This window comes from Entelurus aequoreus, linkage group LG24, assembly GCF_033978785.1.
Source record: "Entelurus aequoreus isolate RoL-2023_Sb linkage group LG24, RoL_Eaeq_v1.1, whole genome shotgun sequence".
NCBI lineage: Eukaryota > Metazoa > Chordata > Actinopteri > Syngnathiformes > Syngnathidae > Entelurus > Entelurus aequoreus.
In genome coordinates, this window is record NC_084754.1 from 589,536 (window position 1) to 612,453 (window position 22,918).

General features: G+C 41.8%; 1 protein-coding gene across 4 annotated transcripts in view; it reads left to right on the forward strand.

Annotated features, from left to right (window-relative positions):
* The first annotated feature begins 77 nt into the window (after window positions 1-77).
* galk2 (galactokinase 2) overlaps window positions 78-22,918 on the forward strand; it is a 23,219-nt gene continuing 378 nt past the window's right edge. The window contains exons 1-10 of one of the 4 annotated variants that reach the window (XM_062035483.1): window positions 78-233; window positions 320-408; window positions 3,806-3,929; window positions 4,807-4,900; window positions 6,745-6,891; window positions 6,955-7,053; window positions 13,513-13,665; window positions 14,816-15,026; window positions 15,109-15,310; window positions 19,429-22,918. The exon at window positions 19,429-22,918 is cut by the window's right edge and continues 378 nt beyond it. In XM_062035483.1, the coding sequence (XP_061891467.1) occupies window positions 184-233; window positions 320-408; window positions 3,806-3,929; window positions 4,807-4,900; window positions 6,745-6,891; window positions 6,955-7,053; window positions 13,513-13,665; window positions 14,816-15,026; window positions 15,109-15,310; window positions 19,429-19,636 (1,377 nt within the window). In that variant the 5' untranslated portion in view covers window positions 78-183 and the 3' untranslated portion in view covers window positions 19,637-22,918. Of the gene's footprint in view, window positions 234-319; window positions 409-3,805; window positions 3,930-4,806; window positions 4,901-6,744; window positions 6,892-6,954; window positions 7,054-13,512; window positions 13,666-14,815; window positions 15,027-15,108; window positions 15,311-19,428 lie in introns of those variants that run through there. The other 3 variants (XM_062035484.1, XM_062035485.1, XM_062035486.1) reach the window with 3 other exon arrangements.

The following is a 22,918-nucleotide window of genomic DNA, read 5'->3' on the forward strand; positions in this document are numbered from 1 at the left end:
ACCTGAACTGTTCCAGGGTCAGATCGCCTGATGGCAATATACCCACATCGACGCTAAACTCTCGGTTCAGAGCTCGCTCTGGATCAGCTAATAGACATCCGGGTTCCGATGACGGTCAGCTGACTTCAACCAGGATGTCCACACAATTCTGAGTTCTCTAGTTTGACAACATTTCATCTGAAAATGGCTTCTAACCCACCCATATTAAAAGCTTCGCTCATCGATAACAAACGGTGAGTATTGACAGTCACAGACAGGCTAAGAGATGACGAAATCGCATGGCTGTTAATTTGCTTATAGATTACGGTTTTTTTTACAGGCTCCAAAACTTGAAAAATGCATTTGCACTAAAGTATGGAGCACCCCCTCTCTTCTACGCATGTGCACCAGGCAGGGTCAATCTCATTGGTAACTTCATTTATACTGCTTATGTAATAATAATAACAATTCATATTTACAGTATGAAGATAAAACCTCAGATATAATGTGCTTTTTTGCAGCAACAATGGCTTAAGCTAGTGGTTCTCACACTTGTTTCACCAAGTGCCACATTAGAAAAAACCTGGCTCCCCAAGTACCACCATAATGACCAATATTTGAAATACAGTAGCTTTGATTGATTGATTGAAACTTTTATTAGTAGATGTCACAGTACTGTACATATTCCGTACAATTGACCACTAAATGGTAACACCCGAATAGGTTTTTCAACTTGTTTAAGTCATAATACAGTCATCACACAAGATAATCATCAGAGTATATACATTGAATTATTTACATTATTTACAATCCGGGGTGTGGGATGTGGAGGTGGGGGCGTGGGGGGGAGTTAGGTTTGGTTGGTATAAATAATAAATAATAAATGGGTTATACTTGTATAGCGCTTTTCTACCTTCAAGGTACTCAAAGCGCTTTGACACTATTTCCACATTTATCCATTCACACACACATTCACACACTGATGGAGGGAGCTGCCATGCAAGGCGCTAACCAGCAGCCATCAGGAGCAAGGGTGAAGTGTCTTGCCCAAGGACACAACGGACGTGACTAGGATGGTAGAAGGTGGGAATTGAACCCCAGTAACCAGCAACACTCCGATTGCTGGCACAGCCACTCTACCAACTTCGCCACGCCGTCCCGTATCAACACTTCAGTCATCAACAATTGCATCATCAGAGAAATGGACATTGAAACAGTGTAGGACTGACTTGGTAGGATATGTACAGCAAGTAGTGGACATAGAGAGATCAGAAAGCATAAGAACAAGTATATACATTTGATTATTTACAATCTGGGGAGGTGGGATGTGGAAGGGAGGGTGTTAGTTTAGGGTTGTAGCTGCCTGGAGGTGTTTTTTTAGTGCGGTTTTGAAGAGGATAGAGATGCACTTTCTTTTATACCTGTTGGGAGCGCATTCCACATTGATGTGGCATAGAAGGAGAATGAGTTAAGACCTTTGTTAGTTCGGAATCTGGGTTTAACGTGGTTAGTGGAGCTCCCCCTGGTGTTGTGGTTATGGCGGTCATTTACGTTAAGGAAGTAGTTTGACATGTACTTCGGTATCAGGGAGGTGTAGTGGATTTTATAGACTAGGCTCAGTGCAAGTTGTTTAACTCTGTCCTCCACCCTGAGCCAGCCCACTTTAGAGAAGTGGGTAGGAGTGAGGTGGGATCTGGGGTGGAGGTCTAGAAGTAACCTGACTAGCTTGTTCTGGGATGTTTGGAGTTTAGATTTGAGGGTTTTGGAGGTGCTAGGGTACCAGGAGGTGCATGCGTAATCAAAAAAGGGTTGAATGAGAGTTCCCGCTAGAATCTTCATGGTGCTTTTGTTGACCAGAGAGGAAATTCTGTAGAGAAATCTCGTTCGTTGGTTGACCTTTTTGATTACCTTGGTTGCCATTTTATCACAGGAAAGATTAGTCTCTAGAATGGAACCTAGGTAGGTGACCTCATCTTTCCTGGTGATAACAATGAAAACAACAGCTTATTAGGCCTACGTATTCATTAAAACAAGGCAGGGGTTTTCTTTACACACAGTTTGAACAGTAACACTGTGTTTAAATCACTTTACGTTAATCAAGTGATTTGGCGTACAACTAGATAGACCCTGTGTACCACTTGTAGTACACATACCAAAGTTTGAGAGTCACTGGCTTAAAGGGAAATTGTTCTTTTTTTTTTTTTTCAGTTTGCCTATCGTTCACAATCATGAGAGACAAGAAGGTTTTTTTTTGCTCGTTCTAGGTGGCTAGCAATGCAGCTAATGGGAGAAATCAATTCTACCTCTAAATCACTTTAAAAAGGCATTGAAAAACCGTCAACAATACTTAATTTACGTTCCGTAACCCTTATGCTAACCAAACTGTAACAACATTGTATGTGCGAACACTGAGGAACTATTTTTCTATCGTTGTAACACATCGGCCAGCTACGGTATTAGCCGTAAAAGCTAACTACAGCAAGAGATATGCTCGCTTCTACAACAGCACGAAACACGTTTGAGTTTGAAGTGCACAACACTGTGATAAAACACCAATCTGTACTGACTGAAAAACAGGAACAATCATATTACAGTATCTGTAAAGTAGTATTTCATGTTTTGTTTGTACTGTTTGTACAGTGTATGTACTGTAGTTGTAATGGTATCATGGTCGATATTAACATGTCTCACTCGATGGACAGTTGTTCGTCTGGTCTAGTTGGTCGAGGTCGTTTCCTGTCGATTTTGGGTAAGCAATCCATTTATGTCGAAATAGCGTGTCTCCAAGTTCCATATTTACAGCGTGAAAATCGCTTCCATCCCCCCTCTCCCGGCTTCCGTCTGCTCGAAAGTCTCACTCTAGCTTCATGCTCACTTGTATAAGCAGTAGTCCATCCTCAATATATTCAGCTTCAAAAGTATAAGGTTGTGAATCCTTATTTGTCCAAAAATAGTCGTCTTTGTTGTCTGTTACCAAATCTGCCATGAGTAGAAAACACACTCGTGTTTGATTCAGAAAGTGGGAACACACATTTTGGTTGTCAGACGTGCGCGGCTATGGAAATGGAAATGAATGCGCGGAATAAATCAGTCCTGGAAATGATTACAATGACCAAAGTACGGTAAATATTGAACATATTACATATTGTTATATATATATATACTTGCAGTGTGTATATTGTACATATTACATATTGTTATGAAGGTGTCTGTTACTACATTATATATATATACTTGCAGTGTGTATATTGTACATATTACATATTGTTATGAAGGTGTCTGTTACTACATTATATATATACTTGCAGTGTGTATATTGTACATATTACATATTGTTATGAAGGTGTCTGTTACTACATGATATATATACTTGCAGTGTGTATATTGTACATATTACATATTGTTATGAACTGTTACTACATTATATATATACTTGCAGTGTGTATATTGTACATATTACATATTGTTATGAAGGTGTCTGTTACTACATTATATATATACTTGCAGTGTGTATATTGTACATATTACATATTGTTATGAAGGTGTCTGTTACTACATTGCAGTGTGTATATAAAACGTTGCTGCAGGGTTTTAAAGTTGGTTTTGAAGGCTACAACGGTGACTTTCATTAGCCGCACCTTTCAAGCATTTTGTATCATCTGTAAAATTGTAAAAAAAACAAGATGTATGTTCTTGTCTCTCAGAATGATTGTGACCAACAGGCAAAATTCCCCCAAAACTGCAGTTCCCCTTTAAGCAATCAACACACAGTATTTCTCCATTTTTTGTTTTTTACTGAGCTTTTTCTACTTTTCCCATCTAACAGGCGAGCACATTGATTACTGCGGCTACTCCGTTCTTCCGATGGCCATTGAACAGAATATCCTTGCTGCTGTGTCATTAAATCATTCCGGGACAATCCAGCTGGCTAACACAGATACTCTGTACAAGTAAGATCTTTTTTTTTTAAAGTTCCAATGCTATTTTTCAACAATTTTAAATATGTTTAAAGGTCCCACAATAGTTTATTAAGATTGTTGGCCAAAAATGGTTCTGGAATTTGGACACTTTAAGAAATGATTCTCCTTAGCACTATTTGGAACGCACTGTTTTGTAGGGATGTGAATCTTACTACTCCCCATTCAATTCTATTTCGATTTTTGGGGGGATGACTCGATTTAAAATAAACTCTTTGATTCAAACAAATTCTAACAATGTATTATTTGGTACACAAATTATAATAAAACCTTTTCAAGACAGGTTACAAAAGCTGTGTTTGGCTGCTGACGTATGAGGTAACCGCTTAGATGGCCTAAAAAATGGATTATTGAAAATTCTGAATCCATTCAGAATACATACGAATCCCAATTAGGATGGGAATCCACCCTTACTGTTTTGTGTCTGTAGTAGTGGATATAGATATAGACAATATACGATATTAATGATCTGAATTTGGCCTACGGTAGAGCTTTTAATAGTCTTGTGACGATCAGAATCTGAATTTATTGGCCAATTATGTTTAACACACATGGAATTGGACTTGGTAGACTGTGTTCTCTTTGTTTAATGTGAGAAATAAAGAAAACAAATAGTGAAAATGCATGTTGTTGACACATTTTAGCTGTGCCCCTCAAAGGCTTTGAATATAAAAACAATCTAGCTATGAGCAAGTCAGAGACAGTATTACAGTATGTCCAATACGAAGTAGGCTATGTCTAAGCACGTATTTTCAAAATAAATGTTTTGTATAATTATGGACCTTTTTAAATATGCTAAAATACAATGTTGTTATGTACACTCAGATGATGGTGGTTTTTATTTATACAGGGATTTCACTGTGTCGTGCTCAGAGGATATAGTCATTGACAGAGATAACCCAAAGTGGTATTATTATTTCCTCTGTGGAGTTAAAGGCATTCAGGTAGGACATGAGCATCCATGTGATGCTTACACATGCCACATGCTGGATACACACAGTTCCAGATATGAAATTAAAATGACAAAACCCAAAAGCAGTGAAGTTGTCACGTTGTGTAAATGGTCAATAAAAACAGAATACAATGATTTGCCAATCCTTTTCAACTTATATTCAATTGAAGTGAATTTTATTTATGAAGTGAAGTGAATTTTATTTATATAGCGCTTTTCTCTAGTGACTCAAAGCGCTTTACATAGTGAAACCCCAATATCTAAGTTACATTTAAACCAGTGTGGGTGGCACTGAGAGCAGGTGGGTAAAGTGTCTTGCCCAAGGACACAACGGCAGTGACTAGGATGGCGGAAGCGGGGATCGAACCTGCAACCCTCAGGTTGATGGCACGGCCACTCTACCAACCGAGCTATACCGCCCCTGAATAGACTGCAAAGACAAGATACTTAACGTTCAAACTGGTAAACTTTGTTATTTTTTGCAAATATTAGCTCATTTGGAATTTGATGCCTGCAACATGTTTCAAAAAAGCTGGCACAAGTGGCAAAAAAGACTGATAAAGTTGAGGAATGTTCATCAAACACTTATTTGGAACATCCCACAGGTGAACAGGCTAATTGGGAACAGGTGGGTGCCATGATTGGGTATAAAAGCAGCTTCCATGAAATGCTCAGTCATTAAACAAACAAGGATGGGGCGAGGGTCACCACTTTGTCAACAAATGCGTCCAACAGTTTAAGAACAACATTTCTCAATGAGCTATTGCAAGGAATTTAGGGATTTCACCATCTACGCTCCGTCATATCATCAATAACTTCAGAGAATCTAGAAAAAGGCCGAAAACCAACATTGAATGCCCGTGACCTTGGATCCCTCAGGCGGTACTGCATCAAAAAGCGACATCGGTGTGTAAAGGATCAACAACACCCATAAATGCCGCCAGCTTCGCTGGGCCCAAACTCATCCAAGATGGACTGAGGCAAAGTGTAAAAGTGTTCTGTGGTCTGACGAGTCCACATTTCAAATTGTTTTTGGAAACTGTGGACGTCGTGTCCTCCGGACCAAAGAGGAAAATAACTATCCGGACTGTTATAGGCGCAAAGTTCAAAATCCAGCATGTGTGATGGTATGTGGGTGTATTAGTGGCCAAGACATGGGTAACTTACACATCTGTGAAGGCACCATTAATGCTGAAAGGTACATACAGCTTTTGGAGCAACATATGTTGTCATCCAAGCAACGTTATCATGGACGCCCCTGCTTATTTCAGCAAGACAATGCCAAGCCACATTCTGCACGTGTTACAACAGCGTGGCTTGGTAGTAAAAGAGTGCAGGTACTAGACTGGCCTGCCTGTAGTCCAGACCTGTCTCCCATTGAAAATGTGTGGCACCTAAAATAGCACAAGGGAGACCCCCGGACTGTTGAACAACTTAAGCTGTACATCAAGCAAGAAGGGGGAAGAATTCCACCTGAAAAGCTTCAAAAATGTGTCTTCTCAGTTTCCAAACCTTTACTGAGTGTTGTTAAAAGGAAAGGCCATGTAACACAGTGGTAAAAATGCCCCTGTGACAACTTTTTTGCAATGTGTTGCTGCCATTAAATTCTACGTTAATGATTATTTGCAAAAAAAAAGGAAGTTTCTCAGTGTGAACATGAAATATCTCGTCTTTGCAGTCTATTCAGTTGAATATAAGTTGAAAAGGATTTGCAAATCATTGTATTCTGTTTTGATTGACCATTTACACAACGTGACAACTTCACTGCTTTTGGCTTTTGTACACTGACATCAAAATTACAACTACGGAATGACACTTCTTTTGTGTTCATTACAGGAGAAGTTTGGAATCACACACCTAGCAGGAATGTCATGTTTGGTCGACGGAAACATTCCACCAAGCTCCGGCCTGTCCAGCTCCAGTGCCCTGGTGTGTTGTGCTGGGCTCGTAACAATGAAGACAAATCAGAAGTCCCTCTCTAAAGTAAAACACATAATCGTTCAAAAACAAACATCGCTATTTCTCATTTTACTCTCCTTATTTTAGGTGGCTCTTGCAGAACTATGTGCTAAATGTGAGCGCTACATTGGCACAGAGGGAGGAGGCATGGACCAATCCATCTCATTCCTGGCAGAGAAAGGAACTGTATGTAGTATGATTGTTAATCAGGATATTCACAAATCCCACCTTCCCTTAAACGAAGTGACTACGATACTGTATGATAGTGCAATACAGTAAAGCCTTGTTTATTGTGGTTAATTAGTTCCAGGCCTGACCGTGGCAAATTCATTTCTGTGAAGTAAGAATGATTCATTCATACCGACAGCCATTAGAACCTTTATTTAACCAGATAAGAAAACCCATTGAGATCAAGATCTCTTTCACAAGGGTGACCTGGCCAAGAGGTCAACAGCACATGTCACAGAGCAGTTTCAAAATAAATACATTAAGACATACATTTTAAAATACATAAGAGAAGTGTAAAACAACAGAGATTTACATCTTTAAAAACACAGCCATCAGACTGTATAATGCATATGTTCCTTTTGACTGTACATGTACTGTAAATGTATAATGTATTTATATTATTCACATGTGGATAATGCTGTATAATAGACTGTATTTATATTATTCACATGTGAATAATGCTGTATAATAGACTGTATTTATATTATTCACATGTGAATAATGCTGTATAATAGACTGTATTTATGTTATTCACATGTGAATAATGCTGTATAATAGACTGTATTTATATTATCCACATGTGAATAATGCTGTATAATAGACTGTGTTTATATTATTCACATGTGAATAATGCTGTATAATAGACTGTATTTATGTTATTCACATGTGAATAATGCTGTATAATATACTGTGTTTATGTTATTCACATGTGAATAATGCTGTATAATAGACTGTGTTTATATTATTCACATGTGAATAATGCTGTATAATAGACTGTATTTATATTATTCACATGTGAATAATGCTGTATAATAGACTGTATTTATATTATTCACATGTGAATAATGCTGTATAATAGACTGTATTTATATTATTCACATGTGAATAATGCTGTATAATAGACTGTATTTATGTTATTCACATGTGAATAATGCTGTATAATAGACTGTATTTATATTATTCACATGTGAATAATGCTGTATAATAGACTGTATTTATGTTATTCACATGTGAATAATGCTGTATAATGTACTGTGTTTATGTTATTCACATGTGAATAATGCTGTATAATAGACTGTGTTTATATTATTCACATGTGAATAATGCTGTATAATAGACTGTATTTATATTATTCACATGTGAATAATGCTGTATAATAGACTGTATTTATATTATTCACATGTGAATAATGCTGTATAATAGACTGTATTTATATTATTCACATGTGAATAATGCTGTATAATAGACTGTATTTATGTTATTCACATGTGAATAATGCTGTATAATAGACTGTATTTATATTATTCACATGTGAATAATGCTGTATAATAGACTGTATTTATATTATTCACATGTGAATAATGCTGTATAATAGACTGTATTTATGTTATTCACATGTGAATAATGCTGTATAATAGACTGTATTTATGTTATTCACATGTGAATAATGCTGTATAATAGACTGTATTTATATTATTCACATGTGAATTGTCATGTCTGTGTTCATGTTTTTGTTTGGCCATGTGCTGTTTTGTTTTTTGGACACTTCCTTAGTTCCTGGTTTCACTTCCTGGTTTTGTTTGTCACCATAGCAACCATTAGTTTCACCTGTTCCACGTTTGGACTCACACACACCTGTCTCACGTTTTCACAGTCATGTCATGCACCTGTTCACAGTTAGTCACGCACCTGTTTTCACTTTTCATGTCACTATATAGGCTTTTCTGTTTCTGTTGTTCGTCCTGGCGACATCACACATTCATGCCATGTCCACAGTTCCTTGTCACGTTAGTTCTTGTTTCATCTCTTGTCACGTAAGTTTTTGTTTGTTTAATGTTCATAGTTCTCCGCCATTGTGCGCGCCCTTTGTTTTTCTAGTCAAGTTTTTTACCTCCGCTGTGAGCGCCTTTTGTTTGTACCTTTTGTTTGAGTTTATAGTAATAATTAAATATGTCTTTACCTGCACGCCACGTTCGTTCCAATTATTTTGCACCACGGGAGAGCAAACCACGTCAAAGACCAAGTCTTGACAGATGTCGCCAGCATAAGAGCTCTCCCGCAAAAAATTTGGACCATTTTGACGAGGCAACGTGGGAGGTCCTCCGCGCGATGGAGGAAGAGACACTCCGCCATTCCCCCATGGAGCGCAGGGATCTTATGTGGGGTCCGACCGGCAAACTGGTGCCGATCAGCTCCCTTTGGTCCGAGGATGGCGCTGCGTCACCGCAGTCCCGGAAGCGCCGCTCCCAACGAAGGACGTCAGGGAGGGCTTCCACAAGCATTGGAAAGGACGCATCGTTCCCGCAAGCTCCTCCCCCTCCGGGCGGAAACGAGCTGCAGCCAGCCCGGCTTCCCCAGGACGACGTCACGCCGCTGCCAGTGGGTGACGTCATGGATTTTTTTCCCCTGAACTCTTTTTCTTGTCAGCCACATCCAACCAAAGACTCTAAATCCATGATTAAATATTACCAAGACATGTTTTTAGAAATCAGATCCTGTCAATCACAGTCACCCAATTTTCATGCCCCGCCCCCCAGGACTCATGCCACGCCCAAGTCAGAAATTTTTTTTTCACCCACAAAAGCCCAGGTGGGGGGGAAAGAAAGACCTTTTGGACAATTTAGAGGGGAGGATTCTGCCCTCCTCCTGAACCCCCTCCGCCCACCCCAAAAGACGGTTCCAGACCGCGGGGAGCGCGTCTGGGATCCGCTCCTTGAGGGGGGGGCTAGGGCTGGGAATTGTTCAGTTGGGGTGGGTCAGCATCGTCACGCCAAGCCACAGCCTCCAGCACGACCACCACCACCTGCCTTTCGACCTGCCAAGCCACAGCCACCAGCACGACCCCCACCACCAGTCTTTCGTCACGCCAAGCCACAGCCTCCAGCACGACCCCCACCACCTGTCTTTCGACCTGCCAAGCCACAGCCACCAGCACGACCCCCACCACCAGTCTTTCGTCACGCCAAGCCACAGCCTCCAGCACGACCCCCACCACCTGTCTTTCGACCTGCCAAGCCACAGCCACCAGCACGACCACCACCACCAGTTTTTCGACCATGCCAAGATCTACCTGCTCCACGCCAAGCGCCACCAGTACCTGCTCCACGCCAAGCGCCACCAGTACCTGCTCCACGCCAAGCGCCACCAGTACCTGCTCCACGCCAAGCGCCGCCAGTACCTGCTCCACGCCAAGCGCCGCCAGTACCTGCTCCACGCCAAGCGCCGCCAGTACCTGCTCCACGCCAAGCGCCGCCAGTACCTGCTCCACGCCAAGCGCCGCCAGTACCTGCTCCACGCCAAGCGCCGCCAGTGGCTGCCCCACGACGCCAAGCGCCGCCAGTGGCTGCCCCACGCCGCCAAGCGCCGCCCGTGGCTGCCCCACGCCGCCAAGCGCCGCCCGTGGCTGCCCCACGCCGCCAAGTGCCGCCCGTGGCTGCCCCACGCCGCCAAGTGCCGCCCGTGGCTGCCCCACGCCGCCAAGTGCCGCCCGTGGCTGCCCCTCGCCGCCAAGTGCCGCCCGTGGCTGCCCCACGCCGCCAAGTGCCGCCCGTGGCTGCCCCTCGCCGCCAAGTGCCGCCCGTGGCTGCCCCACGCCGCCAAGTGCCGCCCGTGGCTGCCCCACGCCGCCAAGTGCCGCCCGTGGCTGCCCCACGCCGCCAAGTGCCGCCCGTGGCTGCCCCACGCCGCCAAGTGCCGCCCGTGGCTGCCCCACGCCGCCAAGTGCCGCCCGTGGCTGTCCCACGCCAAGACCAAAGCCAAGACCAAGACCCGCCAAGTGACCAAGACCAAGACCCGCCAAGTGACCAAGACCCGCCAAGTGACCAAGACCCGCCAAGTGACCAAGACCAAGACCCGCCAAGTGACCCAAACCAAGACCAAGTCCAAGCACAGCCACACCAAGACCAAGTCCAAGACCAACTACGCCAAGACCAAGACCAACCACGCCGAGTCCAAGACCAAGACCAACCACGCCAAGTCCAAGACCAAGACCAACCACGCCAAGACCAAGTCCAAGACCAAGACCCAGACCCTCGCCAAGACCAAGACCAAGACCCATGCCAAGACCAAGACCCTCGTCAAGACCCGCCACGCCAAGCTTCGCCGCCTGACGCACCACGCCAAGCTTCGCCGCCTGACGCACCACGCCAAGCTTCGCCGCCTGCCACGACAACGCGCCCACCTCCTCGTCGGCCAAGGATGTGGCCTTTCCATGGGCGTCCGCCACGCCAGGTGCGCCGACCTCCTCGTCTGCCACGAATGTGGCCATTCCCAGGTCGCCCACCTCGTCAGGTTCAGCGGCGGTCTACCCGCCGCCGCCACCTGACTCTGCCCCGGTGGATTCGGGGACACCTGGTCTGGCGACCCACCGCCATGTCCCCCTCCCCCCCTCCCATGACTCTTGATCCTGTTTTTTGTTTTTGGACATCTGGGATCTGTCCGTAAGGGGGGGGTTCTGTCATGTCTGTGTTCATGTTTTTGTTTGGCCATGTGCTGTTTTGTTTTTTGGACACTTCCTTAGTTCCTGGTTTCACTTCCTGGTTTTGTTTGTCACCATAGCAACCATTAGTTTCACCTGTTCCACGTTTGGACTCACACACACCTGTCTCACGTTTTCACAGTCATGTCATGCACCTGTTCACAGTTAGTCACGCACCTGTTTTCACTTATCATGTCACTATATAGGCTTTTCTGTTTCTGTTGTTCGTCCTGGCGACATCACCCATTCATGCCATGTCCACAGTTCCTTGTCACGTTAGTTCTTGTTTCATCTCTTGTCACGTAAGTTTTTGTTTGTTTAATGTTCATAGTTCTCCGCCATTGTGCGCGCCTTTTGTTTTTCTAGTCAAGTTTTTTACCTCCTCTGTGAGCGCCTTTTGTTTGTACCTTTTGTTTGAGTTTATAGTAATAATTAAATATGTCTTTACCTGCACGCCACGTTCGTTCCAATTATTTTGCACCACGGGAGAGCAAACCACGCCAAAGACCTAGTCTTGACATGAATAATGCTGTGTAATATACTGTATTTATATTATTCACATGTGAATAATGCTGTATAATATACTGTATTTATGTTATTCACATGTGAATAATGCTGTATAATAGACTGTATTTATATTATTCACATGTGAATAATGCTGTATAATAGACTGTATTTATATTATTCACATGTGAATAATGCTGTATAATAGACTGTATTTATATTATTCACATGTGAATAATGCTGTATAATAGACTGTATTTATGTTATTCACATGTGAATAATGCTGTATAATAGACTGTATTTATATTATTCACATGTGAATAATGCTGTATAATAGACTGTATTTATGTTATTCACATGTGAATAATGCTGTATAATAGACTGTATTTATGTTATTCACATGTGAATAATGCTGTATAATAGACTGTATTTATATTATTCACATGTGAATAATGCTGTGTGATATACTGTATTTATGTTATTCACATGTGAATAATGCTATATAATAGACTGTATTTATATTATTCACATGTAAAAAATACCTAAGTGTTTATTGTGTATTGTGAGCAAACTGTAGTGCTGAATTTCCCCCAGGGATCAATAAAGTACATTCTATTCTATTCTATTTATAGAATATTTTCATAGCTAGGGTATAAAAAAAACTTCTTAATATTTTTTCAACATTATGAGAGTTCTCAAGACATGAAATAACACCCACATAGTTGATCTTATTGGTATTCTCCAATCCCGCCCGTGCTGTGCAAGTGAGACAAAAGTGCCTAAGTCTGACTAGCGAGGCAGACTTTGCAGTGACGCCTTTTTTTTTTCAGTTGCGTAAAAAATTGTGGCGCATGGAGTTTTACCAACACTTGTGTAATATCGTTGAAATCCATGAAAAAGATAACAGTTTGAATTTGAAAAAGCAGTATCAATCCAGGCTGTGCTTGCCATGTTTACATGTGTCGCCATGCTGATGTAGTGCGTGTATGCATGCTACAACAGCTTCTTCTTCTTTGCTGCATCTAAATAATCATTTGTAGATGTAACATTGTTTACTTGGTATTATAACCAAGAGGGGGGCCTGACAGTTTGATATTTTAACCGTCTAAAAATCCATTTGCAATTATTGGACATTCTTCTCATACAACTGTAAACATAGGTCAACCAATCAATCAATCAATGTTTACTTATATTGCCCAACCACATAAGATAATTGCAAATGAGTCATATTTCATGAAAATTGTAACTCCTGCTGAGGCAGATTGTTGTTCTGGAGGGAAGCGGCACATAACAAAGCGTGCCACCTGCAAAAAGCCAAAGTCTTACATCATGTGTAAAATTAGATGCAAATGGTACTTTGGTCACATTAAAAATTGCACCAACGCCTCTGGACGCGCTATATTAAATTAGTTGTGTGTGTTTTCTTCCACCAACAGGCAAAGCTGATTGAGTTTGAGCCTTTGAGAGCCACTGATGTCCAACTCCCTGATGGTGCTGTGTTTGTGATTTGCAACTGCTGTGTGGGGATGAACAAAGCAGCATCTTCTCACTTCAATATCCGTGTGGTCGAGTGTCGGATAGCAACAAAGGTACAGTGCAAACGCACAAGAGTGTCACAAATGTGTTGATTTTATAGGGTATTTCTCAGTGCTTACCACAGGAATGCAATCCATTTGTGGCTGCTGTTGGTCGTCAAATTTGCATAACTGAACATGACGCATTTTTCAAAACTTGTAAAAAAACTACAGATGACATTCTGTTGATTATTTTTTTAATGGTACCAACAAGGTTTTTGATGGCGAAGGAGCTCGCAGCAGCATAATCCCTCCTTTGTTTATTCACAGTAGTTACATATAGTATCCCAAAGCATAGCATTGCTTGTTTTGCCTCCCTGCTTCATAACAAGCCCATATATGGTCATTGCTTGCTAAACTGGGTCTTAGAAAGTCAACATTCAATTGTAGACCATAAAACAGGGTACGAATGATAAAGTGAATTTTTTCCACTAAGTAATCATAAAAGGTCCCTCCAGATCCAGGTGTGCAACCCGCGGGTCTGGGGCGAAATGTGGCTCTTCTGCCTCCTTGTTGTGGCCCCCTCTGATTTTTTTAACCCCGGAGTGAGAAAGGTTTGCATTTTTAAAAAGAGTTCCATCATTTCCGACTGCCTGTGAGGCCGTGAATGAGCACAGGCTGAGTTCTGAGGCTCGAGGAAGGCGTCTGTTCAGTTCAGCTTCTGGAGTGTGCGACCCCATGGTTGAGCTAACATGAATACTTGCCAAAAAATAAAAGAGTAAATAAAAAAGTGTTTAATTTCACATGGACAGATTGCTTTTCCTGGAAAATAATACTTTTTTACAAGTTTATAAGCTGTGTTACGTTTTGTGGCTCTATACTATTGTTTTCTTTAGTGGAAGAAGCAGCAAATTGTCTATTTTGATAGTAAAGATTGCAGATCCCTGCTCCAGATGAACCATGAAGTTAAACATAAACCACGTTATTTGGCCCTCTGGTCTTTTCTTTCAAACTGTTACCTTTTATGAAACACTTTTTCATCAGTACTGGTTGCTTAACGTTTGCTGTGGTCGCCTCTATTAACTCTAGGTCTCAGCGGGTATCACCATATCTATTCGTGGCAGGCCGCCACAAATAAATAGTGACAAACACTGATGTACATAATGTAAGTGTTCATACCTAAATTAGGAGGAATGCATGTAGTGTTGAATGTGTCAATGTTCAGATGCTGGCCCACGCCAGAGGATTCAACCTGAATAGGTTGTTGAAGCTGGCCCAGGTGCAGATGGAGCTAAAAGCTTCTCTGGAGGACATGCTGTCTCTGGTGGACAAGGTTCTGCATCCTGAGCCGTATAGCCGTGAGGAGATCTGCGAGCTTCTGGGTCTCACCTCTGAGCAGTTTTCCAAAGAGCTGCTAAGTGCAAACACTCAACATGGTTAGCCAAAGCACACTAATGTTCTTCTATCAGGAACCATGCCAACAAAAACAACAACATCTTTTTGCTTGTGTTCTTTCAGTGAAACATTTCAAGCTGCACCAGAGAGCGAAGCATGTCTATGGTGAAGCGGCACGTGTTCTGTGTTTCAAGAGTGTGTGTGATTCTGGACCTGCTGAGTCCATCCAGCTCCTGGGAGACCTGATGAACCAAAGCCATGCTAGCTGCAGAGACCTGTATGAGTGCAGCTGTCCTGAACTGGACCACCTGGTGGATATTTGTCTGTGAGTAGGAAGTCTAACTTACTGTCCAGTTGTTGTATTTGGTTTTCTTACACTTCAGAGTCTCCTTTGCAAGTGTTGTATAGTAGACATTGCATACAGTTGCAATTCCAAGACATTATATGAGAGTAGAGCATTGTACACAGAGAGCAGTTTTACAGAGCATTGAAAGTGTCACGATGTTGCTTCACCGTCTCTTAATTAAGCCAACAAAAAAATGAAGTAAAAAAAAAAGAATTTGAGTGGCTGTGCTAAGATATCACAGTCAGAGAGTAGTCTTTGCCATTAAGTACAAACCCCAAAAGCAGTGAAGTTGGCACGTGGTGTAAATTGTGTAAAAAAAAAACAGAATACAATGATTTGCAAATCCTTTTCAACTTCTCTTCAATTGAATAGACTGCAAAGACAAAATATTTCATGTTCAAACTGAGAAACTTTTTTTTTTTTTTGCAAACAATCATTAACGTAGTGAAGTGAAGTGAATTATATTTATATAGCGCTTTTTCTCTAGTGACTCAAAGCATAGAATTTAATGGTAGCAACACACTGCAAAAAAGTTGTCACGGGGGCATTTTTACCACTGTGTTACATGGCCTTTCCTTTTTTTTTTTTTTTTTTTTTTTTTTTTTTTTTAATGTCCTGCCCAGCTTCTCGGGCAAATCATATAGTAGATGTAGATGCCCATATCGGCTGTTCAGATTTACTTTACAAAAGAGAAGTGTAGGATACTTCTCTTGTTGCCTTACTTGTATTTTGACTTTATTAAATGTATTTATATTATCATTTGGTGCAGCCGGGCCGGAGCAGGAGGGGATAGAAAGAGAGAAAAAGGAAGACAGAGGGGGGAATTGTGGGGACAAGAGGGGGATTAGACAGAGAGACAAAAACAACAACAGCAAACACAACAACAACAACAACAGAGCAACATCAGCAAATACGACATGTACAAATATGATGGTAAAAGTAATAGCAAATAAGCAGTTAGCGAAAATTTAAAAAAAAAAATAATACATAAATGACAATGAGCATTATTACACTAAAAATGGAGCAATATGAATACCAATAGAAATAGTGCTATTGATAATAAACAATACCAGTACTTTACCTTTATTATCAACAATACAATTGTTCAAATGCAACAATACATATACGTAAAGATAGCTTGAGATACGAAAGAATGCAGAAAAATGGAGGGGAAGAAAGAGAAGCAACCTTAACCTTGTAGATTGTTATAGTAACAATAGGTTAAGCTTTGTCAGTGTGCCATGTGTTATACCCAGTTTACCCTAGGGCAACGACGTTAATATATGTTTGATGAAACGTGATTATGTGCATGAGTGTATGTGTGCATATGTACTTGTATATGCACAGTATGTGTATATGTGTGTTTGTACAGTGAATGTATATGTATAGTATGTATACGTGTGTGTTTGTACAGTGAATGTATATGTACAGTATGTGTATATGTGTGCTTGTACAGTGAATGTATATGTACAGTATGTGTATATGTGTGCTTGTACAGTGAATGTATATGTACAGTATGTGTATGTGTGCTTGTACAGTGAATGTATATGTTCAGTATGTGTATATGTGTGTACAGCGAATGTATATGTACAGTATGTGTATACAGTATGTGTGTTTGAACAGTGAATGTATATGTACAGTATGTGTATATGTGTGTTTGTACAGTGAATGTATATGTACAGTATATGTATGTGTGTGTTTGTACAGTGAATGTATGTGTAGTATGTGTATGTGTGTGTTTGTACAGTGAATGTATATGTACAGTATGTATACGTGTGTGTTTGTACAGTGAATGTATATGTACAGTATGTGTATACAGTATGTTTGTATAATGAATGTGCGTGTGGATGTACGAACTTTGAGTGTGTAAATATGTACTGTATTTGTAGGTGTATGTGGAAGCGTAGGTACCTATGTATGTGTGTATGTATGCAAGTGAGTATATGTGAATCTGCATGTACAATACATTTGACTCCCAGTGTGTGCGGGAGCCAGAGTACGGCCCCAGCCTCCCCGAGAGCCCAACCCACAAACAGTAGGTGTGGTGCCCAGGGAACCAGGGGCCACCGCCCCCACGCAGCCAAGACGGACAGCGACAGGAACCCCAGAGCCCGGCCCACCGTGCCGCCCACAAGGGCCAGCAGCAGGCTGCAGACAGACGCACCCGGCAGAGGACAAGGCACGAGAAAAGCAGGGGGAAGCCAGACCCCAAGCCAGCGAGAGACCACACCCCACACGGACAGAAAGGCGGGACGCCCCGCCCGAGGGGCCCGGAGACCCCCCGCAACCGGACGGGAAGACCGCCCCCGCCCCACCGGCAACAGGGCCCCCACGAGCCCCCCCCCACCCCCGGAGAGCGCGGCGAGGCCAGCCCACGGCCACCCCACCCAAGCCGGCCGCCACAGGACCACCCAGCACGGGGCCACAGGAACCACCCACCCCACCCGCAGGGACCCCAACGATGGAGATGGCCTTTCCTTTTAACTACACTCAGTAAAGGTTTGGGAACTGAGGAGACACATTTTTGAAGCTTTTCCCATTCTTGCTTGATGTACAGCTTAAGTTGTCTCCCTTGTGCTATTTTAGGCTTCATAATGCACCACACATTTTCAATGGGAGACAGGTCTAGACTACAGGCAGGCCAGTCTAGTACCCGCACTCTTTTAATACCAAGCCACGCTGTTTTAACACGTGCAGAATGTGGCTTGGCATTGTCTTGCTGAAATAAGCAGGGGCGTCCATGGTAACGTTGCTTGGATGGCAACATATGTTGCTCCAAAAGCTGTATGTACCTTTCAGCATTAATGGTGCCTTCACAGATGTGTAAGTTACCCATGTCTTGGGCACTAATACACCCCCATACCATCACACATGCTGCCTTTTACACTTTGTGCCTATATAAGTCTGAATGGTTCTTTTCCTCCTTGTTTCAGAGGACCCGACATCCACAGTTTCCAAAAACAATTTGCATCAGTCCATCTTTGATGAGTTCGGGCCCAGCAAAGCCGGCGGCGTTTCTGGGTGTTGTTGATAAATGGCTTTGGCTTTGCATAGTACTTGCACTTACAGATGTAGCGACCAACTGTAGTTACTGACAGTGGTTTTCTGAAGTGTTCCTGAGCCCATGCGGTGATATCCTTTACACACCGATGTCGCTTTTTGATGCAGTACCCACTGAGGGATTGAAGGTCACGGGCATGCTGCTTACTTGCAGTGATTTCTCCACATCCTCTGAACCTTTCGATGATATTACGGAGCGTAGATGGTGAAATCCCTAAATTCCTTGCAATAGCTGCTTGAGAAATGTTGTTCTTAAACTGTTCAACAATTTGCTCAGGCATTTGTTGACAAAGTGGTGACCCTCGCCCCATCCTTGTTTGTGAATGACTGAGCATTTCATGGAATCTACTTTTATACCCAATCATGGCACCCACCTGTTCCCAATTAGCCTGTTCACCTGTGGGATGTTCCAAATAAGTGTTTGATGAGCATTCCTCAACTTTATCAGTCTTTTTTGCCACTTGTGCCAGCTATTTTGAAACATGTTGCAGGGAACAAATTCCAAATGAGCTAATATTTGCAAAAAAAATCAAAGTTTACCAGTTGGAACGTTAAATATCTTGTCTTTGCAGTCTATTCAATTGAATATAAGTTGAAAAGGATTTGCAAATCTTTGTGTTCTCTTTTTATTTACCATTTACACAACGGGACAACTTCACTGCTTTTGGGTTTTGTATTTATTTGTATTATTTGCACTTTTTATTTGAATATGAAAATCAATTAATAATAAATGTATGAGTTGCTTCAACAGCAGCTACACAAGGATTTGTTTACTGTTTTGAATGGTACATGATTGACTTACACAACAGACACTTACTGAACCATTGAACATCCAATCTGATACAAACAACCTCATTAAACAATACATTAACGTTAAGGTTTAACCTCCTGATAAAATGTTTTTATGAACTCAGTTGCGCTACTAAGCCCTTAAGTACGAAACTCGTATGAGTTATTGTGTACAGTATGATTATGATGCGTTTCAATCATTAGAACAAAGACAGTAAACCCATTTTTCTTGTTTGTCTTGTCGACAGGAAGTCCGGAGCTGTGGGCTCTCGGCTGACAGGAGCCGGTTGGGGGGGTTGTGCTGTCTCCATGGTTCCGAGTGACAAAGTCCAGTCTTTCCAGCAAGCAGTGAGGGAAGCCTACTACCTGCCTGACTCGCGTCGCGCAGCCCTTGAGAAACAAAGTTTGTTTGTATCAAAGCCTGGTGGAGGAGCTGCCATTTATCTTGAGGAATGATCTGTATTGTTATTCAGTTTTACCTCCATTTTCTTACTTTTTCAATGATTCGTTTTCCAACCAGAATTTGCCAAACTGTGTCCCAGTTTTCTCGGTTTGAACGTTGCTTGTAGCAAACCAGTATCGTTCACACATTGATGACTCAGTCTCTGTACTTTTTTCTGGAGTACAACTGCAAAATAAGCCACCATGGGGTCAAAGAAAGTTGTGAGTGCCAGCAATTTCAGGCGAGAACTACTGTTGAAATCAAGAAAGAACTCGTGCGATTTCATTTCTGTGTGACATTTTGTAACATATTACTAAAATGAACATTTTTATACACAAACGTAGATTTTTTAAAAGTGAAACCCTTTTTTTTTAAATTGGATTATATATTTTTAATTATTATCCCGTAGTTAAAACTTGTAACATTTCAAATGATCAAAAAGCCCTTAGGTTTTATCCTCATTACATCAGTTAAAATGATTTTATATAAACCCAGATTGTTATGTTATTAGCAGTGTTGGGTTAGTTACTGAAAACCAGTAACTAGTTACAATTACTAGTTACTTAATTTCAAAAGTAACTCAGTTACTAACTCAGTTACTTACACCAAAAAGTAATGCGTTACTGTGAAAAGTAACTATTTAGTTACTTCTTTTTTTTTAAAGCTCCCATTAATGCCCTTTTAGCCTTCATTTCAGTACTGTTATTGCACTGGAGAATAATACAATCTGTTGACCAACTTGACATGCATTTTTATTTTCCTTTTAACATAATTAATGAAAAACAGTGCAACATAAAAAGGCATTTCTCCTTTCTTTAAACTTGGACCAATGACCATTAATAAAAAACAACTGAAAGTGCAACATAAGAAGGCACATCGTCTTCCTTGAAACATAGATAGTGAAATAAAGCCTGATGCTGTTGTCTTCCACACTTGGAGCCATGGATTGTACAATCCTTGTTTTCAGTGGCAGGATCATTGACACAGATGGTGAAGTTTCAGTGCTCAGTGGAGATGTAACACTTTTGAGGGGTTTGAGCACCTGGAGGACCTCCTCTGCCACTCTCACATCATCATCAGACAGGTTGATGATGTCTTTGACATTTGTCTGCAGGGTGTTGTGGGTCAATGCAGAGTATAAAGATCTGGCAAAATCTTATCGCTGAAGTGGGTGCGCGACGGGATGTCGTAACGTGGCTCAAGCACGTTCAGCATGTGTTTAAAAGCCTCGTTTTGCACAACCGAGTCTGCACCTATGAACACACCGATTAAATGGTGCGGGGCGTTCAAGCTCCTCCGCTCGCCATGACCACGCTGTGTGTGGACTGAACGTAAGGACACCTTTTTTTTTTGTTTCATATATCAAACCGCGGATCACGTGTGTGCCGAACCGAAGACACGCTCCCCCACCCCCACCCTCCTCCCCAGACACACACACACGTGTGTACGCCTCTTTTTTTCTCTCCGGCGTGTGACAGGAAGATTCAGAAGAAAGACACCGCAGCGCTTCTGTTTCCAGCCGATACTACATAAAAAATAATGTAAAATAACGCAGTAACGCATCATGTAGTAACGGTAACTGAGTTACTGAATATAAAAAAATAACGCGTTAGATTACTAGTTACCGCCGAAACTAACGGTGTTACAGTAACGCGTAACGCGTTAGTCCCAACACTGGTTATTAGTCTCTTTTTTGTATTGTCTATTTTTTGTTTGTTTTATTTGTTTTCATTTGACATTTGGGTTGTTCAACCTGGTGGAAGTGCCTTAATTTGTTTGTATATTCACTGTTGTTAAAAAGAAAAAATCTTGCCTGTAACGCTTGTTTGCCCACTGTTAACTCAATTCCAAGGCAACATACCGCACGTGACGTGGGGTGAAAGCCATCAGTTTAAAAACAATACATTTGTATTATCTCAGGGCATTCAGTCGATCGCAACTGGACTGTTTGGTTTGTCTTTCAAGACGTTTCGCCTGTCATCCGAGTAGGCTTCATTAGTTCCTGCTCATGGACTTAGATTGGTCAGATCTAGTCTTAGACTTAGATTGGTCAGATCAAGTCTTAGACTTAGATTGGTCAGATCTAGTCTTAGACTTAGATTGGTCAGATCAAGTCTTAGACTTAGATTGGTCAGATCTAGTCTTAGACTTAGATTGGTCAGATCAAGTCTTAGACTTAGATTGGTCAGATCAAGTCTTAGACTTAGATTGGTCAGATCAAGTCTTAGACTTAGATTGGTCAGATCTAGTCTAGCGACTGGTGCCGAAACCCCAAATATTGATAAACCAGGAGGGTGTGCCTCTGCAAGGATGGTTTTGACCTTTTGTAGAGAAAAACAACTGCTTTGATGCAAACTAGCAATCTTAACTGTCAAAGCCAACGACAGTCATTGAAGCATAATTTACCCTCGTTAGCATTCAGGTATTGTGTGGCAGAACGATCTCTGTGGATCGACTACTACCAGTCCAAAATAGTCGGAATCACCCATGTTAGCTTTCCATTCAGTTGTAAACAAATGGCATTCTGGTCATCTTCTGTGACCAGAATGTGTTATTTATTCGAGGCTAAATTGCAGAGTATTTTAGGAATGGTTGAAAGGACAGTGTTGTATGTGGAAGACAGATGGTGTCGCAGACCACCTCCTCTGTTCAGGGATGGTTTTTCAACCTTGACATAGATGGCTTTCCTCACTCCTCTTTTGTACCATCCGTCCTCCCTGTGCAGAGTCTGTACATTTTTGTTCTCAAAGAGTGCTGTTTCTCCCTGAGGTGCAGGTAGACCGCTGAGTCTTGGCCTGAAGAGTTTGCCCGTCTATGCTGTGCCATGTGTCGGCTTCGTGGTTGTTTAGTTTCCCCAATATATGAATCAGACTTAGACTTAGACTTCCTTTTTATTGTCATTCAAATTTGAACTTTACAGTACAGATAAGAACGAAATTTCGTTACATTAGCTCGTGGTAGCGCAGGATAAAAAAGCAATAAGGTGCATATATAAATAAATAAATAGGTTGCTGTACAGATAAATATATTGCACTTTTTCATATGCATCCACGTTTATGGATGTATGTTATATTGTCTTTATTATTCCAGCGAGTTAATCCATTTTGGGAAGAGTTGAGGGGATAATTATGATGCGTTCAAGAGACTTACAGCCTGAGGGAAGAAGCTGTTACAGAACCTGGAGGTTCTCCTGCTAAGGCTGCGTAACCTCTTTCTAGAGTCCAGCAGTGAAAACAGTCCTTGGTGGGGGTGGGAGGAGTCTTTGCAGATTTTTTTGAGCCCTGGTCAGGCAGCGG